This window comes from Diorhabda sublineata, chromosome 1, assembly GCF_026230105.1.
Source record: "Diorhabda sublineata isolate icDioSubl1.1 chromosome 1, icDioSubl1.1, whole genome shotgun sequence".
Lineage (NCBI taxonomy): Eukaryota > Metazoa > Arthropoda > Insecta > Coleoptera > Chrysomelidae > Diorhabda > Diorhabda sublineata.
The window spans coordinates 34,906,033-34,916,403 of NC_079474.1; the positions used below are offsets into that span (position 1 = coordinate 34,906,033).

The window sequence follows — 10,371 nt, forward strand, 5'->3', positions numbered from 1 at the left end:
ATCTTTCTTGGTAATTTACCGTTTGTATACTTGCTTGCTAATCCTGTCAAAGAGGTCACGTTTTTTCTATTCCAAGTACTGTTACGAACGCTCTAGAGTGGAATTTTAAAATTCGGCGGAAGCGCAGCGCTTAAAAATACCCGGAATCCGTTTGTTGCTTGTTTTATATAACTTTTATTATATCAGACGGTTCATTTTCATCGTTTATTTTGGAATAATTACTAGAAAAGTCTATTTATTTATTTTTCACAAGTTTTGCGAATTCTTTTTGGTTATAATAAGGGTTGTATAGCGCGTTTAGTTAGTTTATAATAAATAGTCGTGGTAAAACGACCCAAATAGAAAGTAATCGAAGAATTCGAATAAGTTAGTTAAGTAATAGTGATAATTGAATTATTATAAGTTAGTTAAGTGTTTTTATAGTGCTTATCTATTCACTCAACGAATAGAAATGGCATTTTCAGATTGTTCCTCAAAGTTTAATTTAAAACCTTCAATATTTTCGTCAGTGTTTGAAGTTGAGTGTCTCCCTGTATTAGTCAAAAGCGATGATATTTAAAGTGGTTTTTCTTACACAAAGCAACCACAAAATGTTCGTTTTATTTTATAAAAAGTATATAAGAAAGTATTTTAATTAAAAACGCGCAGTATATTCTTATCAGAATATAGAAAAAAAAATTGAAAATATGTTTTTCGTGAAGTCACTTTTGGTATTATTTTTGATTGAATATTGTAGTTCTGCACCTCACCTAGTTGACTGGAATGACGTGGTAAGTTACCATAAATTTTTCAACACACGTTATAGACAATATATGATGCATTGTTGCCAATTTTTCACAATTACCAGTTATATTTTTATTTTCTCCAATTAAATCTACATAATATTTTTTATAAACGTTTTCTATTCGATTACATGCTTTTCTTTATTTTGCTTTATTGTTTGTTTGCGATTGAATACAAAATTTCTATTTTGAAGTACTTAAATACCTCAAATCCTCTTCGAACTTGAATCGGCATCCTGTAAACATCATTAGGTAAGTTGTAGAATGTGTAAAATACAGAATGATCACTGAAATACCTTGCCCAACAAAGAAAACACGAAAATTTTGGAAAAAAATATTTCTTTTATTCAATTTAATCTCTTTTTAGGTAAATACACTTTTCCCAGCGATGTTCAACAACTTCTATACCCTTTTTATAATAAGAATCATCAATCTGTTCAAAATAATCATCAACCCTCGAGTCTGGGAACAGAAAATAATCTAAGAGGACTAAATCTGTTGATTAGGATGCATGTGGTAGCAAATCAAACTTCAATTTGTTAATATTGGCCATTGCAATAGCTGATTGTCTTCTTTGGCTCCATTTCTGGGGAACATTACCCAACAATCGATGGAAACATCTTCAAAACGCCGTTTTTTTTCCATTATGAGCAAACGCTGCACCCATCTTGCATAAAGCTTTGTAGTACATCGCCTCATTTGGTCTTCGTAGATCCCACAGTCTCGTTAAAACTTTGCTACCCAATATTCCACGTGGTGTCTTCAAACCACCGCCATCTTTAGGTCATGCCAATTATATTTGGGATCATTGTAGTGTAGTTTTTATGTAGAAAACGCAATTAACGATTGTACTTCGACCAGAATTTAATATTAAAACAAATAATGTTACTTTTCGTTTATTGAAATTAAAAATACATTTTTACATTTATAGGGTAGAAAAATCAACGAATTTCGAAACAAAATCTCGACTGTAGCACAAGGAGCCTGCGGTTTTGTGAACAATTTACCGAACAACAACATTCCTGGTTATCCGAATTTCCAACCACCTTACAACAATCCTTTCGCGAGAAATTTCCCACCATCGTTCGGTCCGCGATTTCCTTTTAATTTCCCCCGTTATTATCCCTCCCAACAAGTACCGAATCGAATCCCTTTTTATCCAAAAGGCAAATCTGAACCAGAACCAGCGTTGCCGCTACCAATTTCAACTACAGCTCCAACAGTAGAAAGTCAAACAACTTTAGAACAGAACGATTTGAATATTAACGATAATAAGATTCCAGAATTCATTCCACCAAACGATGAGGATAATTTTGTTGTTACAGAGTATGGAAACAATCCCGAATCTCGAAAATATGATGTCTACAGTGATATGTTTTAAAATTACTCCAAATAACGTGAATTATTAGAATTATAGATCAATGAATCGCTTTATTGGTAACATACAATATTTTCACATCATTCAATAAGTCGTGTGACCCATTTTTTTACCAAAAATCGATTTTATTCATCTTCAAAAGCAATTCCATCATTTCAACTCTTCTCTAACTTCTTGATGCCTTACTTTCTACATTTAAGCATTTTTTTGCTATCAGCGAATAGCCAATAGTCACTGGGAACTACATCTGGACTATACCGTGGATGAGGTAGTAAATTCGTTGAATTTAACCCAAAATATTGAAGACATAACCTTCCCTATTGATTATTGAGCTATTAGAAGCTTTGGATTTGGTTCGCAAGCTGCAGTTCACTCAGATGATGATCGTTTTAATTCCGAAGTGAAGTTATGGGTCTAAGTTTGATTCATTATCGCAAAAAATCTGATTTATTACGTGTAAACATGCCCAAATACTCCTGTAAATCAACGACATGTTGTTTTTAATCGACTGTGGGTAACGCGTCACTTAGTTTTTTCGTTGTCAAATAATCATGCATAATTGTAAACTCATTACCTTCTGATATCTTAACAGCCTCAATTTACGATTAAATATAACAAATTTGTTGATTTTTATGATGTTTTCTGTAGTAAACACTTCAATTAGAAGACCAGAACGTTCACCATCATCGGTGTTTGTTTGACCCCGTTTAAATTCAGCAAACTACAAAAAAATTATTGTTTTCCATAGGCCAGAGTCCGGATAAAACTTTTCAAACCTATTACTGAACTTGTACAGTATTTTTTTCATAAAATCCCATTGTTTTCAAAATAACAAAACTTTACTTAAATGGCTGTCAAGACCAATCGAAGTGTCATTAAATTTGACGCATAGTATTTCGTACTTCATTAACGTCATATAGATTTGACATTGACAGCGTTATCTGTGTGTCATTCACGCGATTTTTAGTGATGTAATATATAATATAATGCAAAAACATCACAACAAAATCAAGTTCTCTTAAATGGTTGTAAATTTTTTTTTGACCAATCGAAATATCATTAAATTTGACGCGTAGTATTGTCAAAGTTGGTACTTCATAAACGTCATATGGATTTGACAATTTCAGCGCCATCTGTGTGTCAATCACCCGACTTATTAAGTGATGTTATATATTATAACCTATTAAAATGTATTTTGATTATTTTTTTTGACTTCTGTAAACGTATAATAAATAAATTAAGTTATAAATTTAATGTTATTTCTGTTTGTGCCCTTGAATATTGTAAATTTGATAAAAAAGCGCCGTCTTGAGAAGACTGTTTACAATTGATTTGCAGTTGGTTTCGATATTATGTCAAAATGACGTGAAAAACTAAATATTTCAAATCGAGTGTATATGGTACATAAAAAGTTAACTTCTCACACATTTTTTGGTTTATCTTTTCATATTTTACAATAAACATTAGTATTTAATAGAGATAAACCGTTTTTTACTCTTAACAACTCACCCCTTTCCCTTCCCGATCTCAAATTACCCGTAAATCATTTTTTCATTCATTTTTATCATATTCTCCTAATTTTTTCAAAAATTATCGATCCTGGTCTACGAAGCTAACGAATTTATCTGCAAATATCTCAGTTTCCTCAAACAAAAATCATGAAATCAATTCATGAAAACTTGAACGAAGACTCAATCATTCAAATAACAATGAAAATCTCAATTGAATTTTATTAAAAATTATATTTCGTCGAATTCGAAACTTATCTTTCCAATAAACCACTTGACGGAAATTCAACATCCTTTAAGTCGTACTTATCAACATTATATAGAAGATATTTCGATGTCGTACAATAAAGATGTGTTCCAAAATAATTTTCTTTCTACCTCTTGTATTGTTATTAACTTTTATTAGTAATGATTCAACACAAGCGCTTTCAATTAATAAACCTCACGAATTCAGAAGTGACGTCGTCCAAACGCATTGGCCTACCGACAAAAAGCTTCCAGCTGCTGATGTCAACGAAGAAGATCAGCCTGGATTTTGGGTGAGTCATACAAAAATAATTAAATCACTCAATCAATCCTCTGACAGGACTGATTGATTCCCACGCTTGTCTTAGTCACTGGGGGCCAAATCTTGACCATACGGTGGATAAGAAAGCAATTCGTAGTGTAATTCGTTCAATTTAACAATCATTGCTATCGATTTGAGAACCATAACCTTCCCAACTGACTCTTGTACTTTTAGACGTGGTTTACCGATTGCAATCCACTCATTTTAATTTTGAAGAGAAGTTATAGTTCCATGTTTCATTCATTATCACGTATCGACGCGAAAAATCTAGATTTATCACGTGTAAACATGGTCAAACACCTGAATCATCAACACGTTGTTGTTTTTGATCGACTATGAAAAAACGCGGCACTTTAAAACAAGCTTTCACGTGGTTAAATGTTCATGCATAACCTCACTCAAATGGCTGTCACCTTTTCCTGACTAATCGAAATGTCATGAAATTTTGACAGTTGATATTTCATAAACGTCGTATGGTTTTGACAACGCCATCTGTGTGACAGTCATACGATTTATTTGAAATAGTTTACGATTCCAAAGAAGTTGATCAAAATAATATCACGATTTGTTTATATATGAGTTTTAGAAATTACATAATATATTTCAGAGAAAACAATTGGTAAGATTTGGGGAAGTAGCTAGTAAAGTGGGTAATTCCGTTGGATCTTCGGCATCAAGTATAACAAGAGCGATTGATAAAGTATGTGAAGTTGTCAAAACTGTCATTCCTTTATTAGCTGCAGTATGCCACGTTGGACAGTTTAAATTCTGTGCTGCCACCACTGGAGCTCCCGACGAACTAAATACTGCTATCAATAATGGTTACGCAGATTTAAATTTACCAGATTAATTAAAAATGTTTATTTTTTAAATATAATTTGTGGCATTCCAAAATATATAGAATAACCCTCGTATATGTAATACATAATTGACATTTATAGTCCACCATGTATAAGATATGAAATTAATTATAAAAAAACGAAAAATTTAGTTTTTTTCAATATTTAAATTATTAAAAATTGATTTTTTTCGATTTTGAATTCATAATTAGGAAAATATAGACAAAACTAGTTAAAATAATTACAGGTTTCATATTTTTTAAAACATATCGTTTGAATTTATACTAAAAAGAATTTACGTTAAAAAATTTTCGTTTATATTTCGAATGGTACTCGTATAAATAGATGTCTTATGGTGAATCGACCTAAAGAGAATTTACTAATGTGTTTACAAACTTAGTAACAGATTACGATAGACTGAATCACTATTTGTAAGCAGTATAAACAAGAGGTTTTGGGGTATTCCAGTCAGCAGAAACTATTCATGGAAATTTGGATAATATTCAGTCTGTAAATTCCTAATAGTTATGCAAATTATTAACATTGAAAAGTCGCGAAATTTGCCTATGCAAGATATTAAACTTCGCATTCACTATATCTTCAAAAATCAATTTCATTTATTTTCATTGTCAATCTAATTATGTAATACGACTTATAAATAAAATGAAATGATGTTTATGTCTTCTTTTTTATCATTTGTAGTAATAAATGAATCGATTATTAACTGACAACAGCAAAATACCTACTAGGTAGGCAATCTGCATTTCATGTTTAAAAGTCGTTCACTCGTAAAAATCAACATATACATCAGAGACATATACATACACACAGAAATAAAAAGCAAAAGTATATGAATGAGATTTTTAATACAAATAAAGAATAAATCAAAATACGACAAAATAAGGAATAAACACTGAGTCATAAACTTGAGTTTTCGTTTACCGTTGACGTTCGCGGATGACATTTGACGTTAGTACCAGATTCTACGCCCTATTCGTAAACTTTTACGTTGTTGCCGATAACTTAAAAATTTCTTTATTCTTGTTGACTTATCTATTGCTTTTTGTTTTTATGTTATTAGTATCTTTTTATTTGTAATCCGGTATTATGAAAAATCACGGACTAGCGTCATAAGTCACGTGACAAACGCAAACGCAACTATGAACGAGCTTAGGCAGTTCAACGTTTTTAATTTTAAACGTCAACGGCAAATTGAAAGTCAATTTAAAACAAAATGGAAGATGGATGGAGAGAAGAACGATTAAGATGGGGAACGGCTGGAAAGAAGAAATTAAGATGGCACGTACTCATCCAATTTCAAGTCTGCATCTATTGAATTATATTTCTACATACAGGGTGATTACGTTATTATACTTTATTGTAAATGAAATCTACATCAGATTAATCCAGTGGAAATTTTGTAATACCATGTTATCGATACATATCCACCACCCTCTTTAAATATCAACGGAAACTAATTCATCAATTTTCTGCCTGTAGTAAGACATCTACGACTTCAGATCCTGTGAGAGAAAATGGAATACATAATCCCAATCATGTCCCTGCGGGAAATCTCTCGGTTTTGATGTGATTCTGACACAAGAAATGAAGTTCTTGTCATGTTATTGATGTGCCCTTAAATGATACGTTTCGTTATTTTTTTTTTTTTTTTAAAAAAATACACTTCGAACGTTCTGATTTATAATTATTTATAGTCATTGTCACAAAACACATTAAACAGAATGCCCCGGATAATTGTAGGGCCGAAAATGTCGGAAAAAATTAATTTCTTCACAACCCTTCAACATATAAATATCAATTCACCACAAATTAACACCCTACAATAGTTCGGGTTGTAGAAAAATTAATTTTTTTACAAATTGACGATTGGGGCCACCCTGTAGACACCCGGTACTTGTCAAATCACATATAATTCTCGATTAATAATATTTCGTCCAGTACAACTGTCAAATGTCAACACGAACGAATATCTGAAACTACAAACTTTTCCAATTAACGAATGAACATTGTAGCTCGAGTGCCTCCTAACAATAACTTTCCTATATACATAATGCTTCGTTGCTCCTTACGTCTCCGAGTTGCGTCTTAAGTTAACGTCTAAGGGTATATATTCAGAACAGAACGTCGACTTTAAATGAGCGCATCGAAATGCTGATCTGTCAGAAAGTCGGAAAAGCAGAAGATATTAGCGAGTTGAAATGTCATGTGCATGTTTGAATTGCAACAATAGCGAACGCAAGGAAATTTCCTTTTTGGTGTTGTTAACGTTTCAGTTTTCATGTAAATTACCTCGATTCAACCGAATAAGAAAGTGTTTAAGGTAGTCGACTTATAAATTACATATATATAAAATTAATAAATCTAACAGTATTATTTTTCCGGTACTAGTACTGAGAAAAACCTCAATTTTTAATATATATCGTTAAAATATTGGTTAATTACTTTTATAAACTCCCCCGTATCAAACAATAACAATTATGACTTATGACTAATAGGTGCCGCGTACGTTGCAACGACATAGTCATAATTATACATCATTAAATCATTAAATAAAATGGTCATTATATAACAATACTTCCTTAAATATACTACGACAATTCAAACAAGAAATAACGAGAGAATTTTGGGATTCTATTCAATCGTTATCAGATTTTCTGAACGTTATTCTATTTCAATTTCAGTATATCTTCACGTGTATTGAATATTAACAAAAACGAAATTTTCGTGATAGAATATCTGAAATTGTTTGAAATACATATCGTGACTAAACTAAAAATCTACAGAAAGTTATACATAACTAACAGTTTTTCTATAATCAAGAAATTAGTAAGAAAACTCGCTGTTTAAAATAAGAATAATAATATAGGTTATGAATATTTTATGACGATGTATATCTAGACGAGTTTCGTAAACACGTGCTTCTTTTAAAAAATAATCAAATATTTGAGTTGGCCCACATCCACTTGTACCAAAAACGTATATAAGTGTAACATTAGCATACCGAAATACTGCAACAAGGCTAAGGGATAAGGGATAACCCTCTGCATTTCACGTGTATGTGTGTGTACATAAGTATAGCTCTAGTTCTGCTGATATGATGGAGTCGTTTATTTGACGTTCAAATTACACGCACAGAAAGGCCCGCAATACGAGCAGTATTACTGCTTTCGACTCGAGACGAGAAGAGTAGAAACCACTTGGATCGGCTCATTTCTTAATGGAATTATCGCTATGGAATGTTTGATTTGCTTTTGCTGCGAAACGTGTTTATGTTTACGCTACAATAAACCTTAGATGTCTGCTACTATATAGCGTGTTTTTTATTCAGATAATATTGAAATAGGATTAAAATCAATCAGCTATATAAGAATATACTTATATTTTATCTACCTTTTATAAATGTTTCTAATTTAGTTGTTTACTTACATAACCTTCAAATGTCATTGAACGGAAGTTGATACCAGATAATAAATAATATAACTGAACATGAAAATATAGTTTTGCACTTCATATCAACACGCTGTATATATTTTATAAGATTCCTAGTTATCAATACTTGATTAGTAATTCAGTTTATTTAATAAAGCAACTGCTTTATGTATGAATAACGTCAAAATAGATGCAAATGCGAAAACCATGTAACATCTCTATTTAAATATTGAAAATTATTCTCATCTACACATATAATACCGAATGTGTAGTAACAACTTAAAAGCTAAATATCTACATTTATGTATTACGAGGGTTGTAACGAAATTATCTTTCAATAATCCACATAAAACGTCGTGGGAATAAGTACTTAATATAGTTACTATTAAACGGTAGTTTTACAAATTTCCATCTCTACACATGTCAAAGTAGATATTTTACAGTTTCCTGCAGTACCGCAACATATTTAATTTTAGAGTTTCAAGTAAAGATGACGTAAATTTTAGACTACGAACAAGGATGTATATAAAAGATTTAATCGTATTTTTACAGTTAAATATAATATAAAAATCATATTTAGTTTGAATTTGTTACATAACCTTCAAATGTCATTGAACGGAAGTTGATACCAGATAATAAATAATATAACTGAACATGAAAATATAGTTTTGCACTTAATATCAACACTCTGTATATATTTTAAGACTCCTAGTTATCACTACGTCATTGGTAATTCAGTTTTTTTAATAAAGCAACTGCTTAGTATAAATTAAATGTTTCATTTACGTCAAAATGGATGCAAATGCGAAAACCATGTAACATCTATATTTAAATATTCAAAATTATTCTCATCTACACATATAATACCGAATGTGTAGTAACAACTTAAAAGCTAAATATCTACATTTGTGTATTACGAGGGTTGTAACGAAATTATCCCTCAATAATCCACATAAAACGTCGTGGGAGTAAGTACTCAATATAGTTATTATTAAACGGCAGTTTTACAAATTTCCATCTCTACACATGTCAAAGTAGATATTTTACAGTTTCCTGCAGTACCGCAACATATTTAATTTTAGAGTTTCAAGTAAAGATGACGTAAATTTTAGACTACGAACAAGGATGTATATAAAAGATTTAATCGTATTTTTACAGTTAAATATAATATAAAAATCATATTTAGTTTGAATTTGTTACATAACCTTCAAATGTCATTGAACGGAAGTTGATACCAGATAATAAATAATATAACTGAACATGAAAATATAGTTTTGCACTTAATATCAACACTCTGTATATATTTTAAGACTCCTAGTTATCACTACGTCATTGGTAATTCAGTTTTTTTAATAAAGCAACTGCTTAGTATAAATTAAATGTTTCATTTACGTCAAAATGGATGCAAATGCGAAAACCATGTAACATCTATATTTAAATATTCAAAATTATTCTCATCTACACATATAATACCGAATGTGTAGTAACAACTTAAAAGCTAAATATCTACATTTGTGTATTACGAGGGTTGTAACGAAATTATCCCTCAATAATCCACATAAAACGTCGTGGGAGTAAGTACTCAATATAGTTATTATTAAACGGCAGTTTTACAAATTTCCATCTCTACACATGTCAAAGTAGATATTTTACAGTTTCCTGCAGTACCGCAACATATTTGATTTTAGAGTTTCAAGTAAAGATGGCGTAATTTTTAAACTACGAACAAGGTTGTATATAAAAGATATAAACGTATTTCGACAGTTAAATATAACATAAAAATCATATTTAATTTGAATTCGTGGGAAGTAAATATATGAAAAGTAGTAATTTTTGAGTCGTGATT

The 10,371-nt window shown here is 30.8% G+C and overlaps 2 protein-coding genes across 2 annotated transcripts; both read left to right on the forward strand.

The window, feature by feature from the left end:
* Positions 1-581: 581 nt before the first annotated feature.
* LOC130440993 (uncharacterized) lies at positions 582-3,414 on the forward strand. Its single transcript, XM_056774421.1, has 2 exons — positions 582-770; positions 1,714-3,414. Exons 1-2 carry the CDS (start codon positions 687-689, stop codon positions 2,161-2,163), a joined length of 534 nt encoding a protein of 177 aa, XP_056630399.1. The 5' UTR covers positions 582-686; the 3' UTR covers positions 2,164-3,414.
* Positions 3,415-3,914: 500 nt separating this feature from the next.
* On the forward strand, positions 3,915-5,753 carry LOC130440998 (uncharacterized). Its single transcript, XM_056774433.1, has 2 exons — positions 3,915-4,207; positions 4,844-5,753. The coding sequence occupies exons 1-2, from the start codon at positions 4,019-4,021 to the stop codon at positions 5,084-5,086; spliced, it is 432 nt and encodes a 143-aa protein (XP_056630411.1). The 5' UTR covers positions 3,915-4,018; the 3' UTR covers positions 5,087-5,753.
* Positions 5,754-10,371: the final 4,618 nt, after the last annotated feature.

Excerpts from the sequence above, each read along its gene's own strand:
- LOC130440993 (XM_056774421.1), top strand. The coding sequence starts at position 687 with ATGTTTTTCGTGAAGTCACTTTTGGTATTATTTTTGATTGAATATTGT. Across the intron at positions 771-1,713 it reads TAGTTGACTGGAATGACGTG|GGTAGAAAAATCAACGAATT; the intron begins GTAAGTTACCAT and ends TTACATTTATAG.
- LOC130440998 (XM_056774433.1), top strand. The coding sequence starts at position 4,019 with ATGTGTTCCAAAATAATTTTCTTTCTACCTCTTGTATTGTTATTAACT. Across the intron at positions 4,208-4,843 it reads AAGATCAGCCTGGATTTTGG|AGAAAACAATTGGTAAGATT; the intron begins GTGAGTCATACA and ends AATATATTTCAG.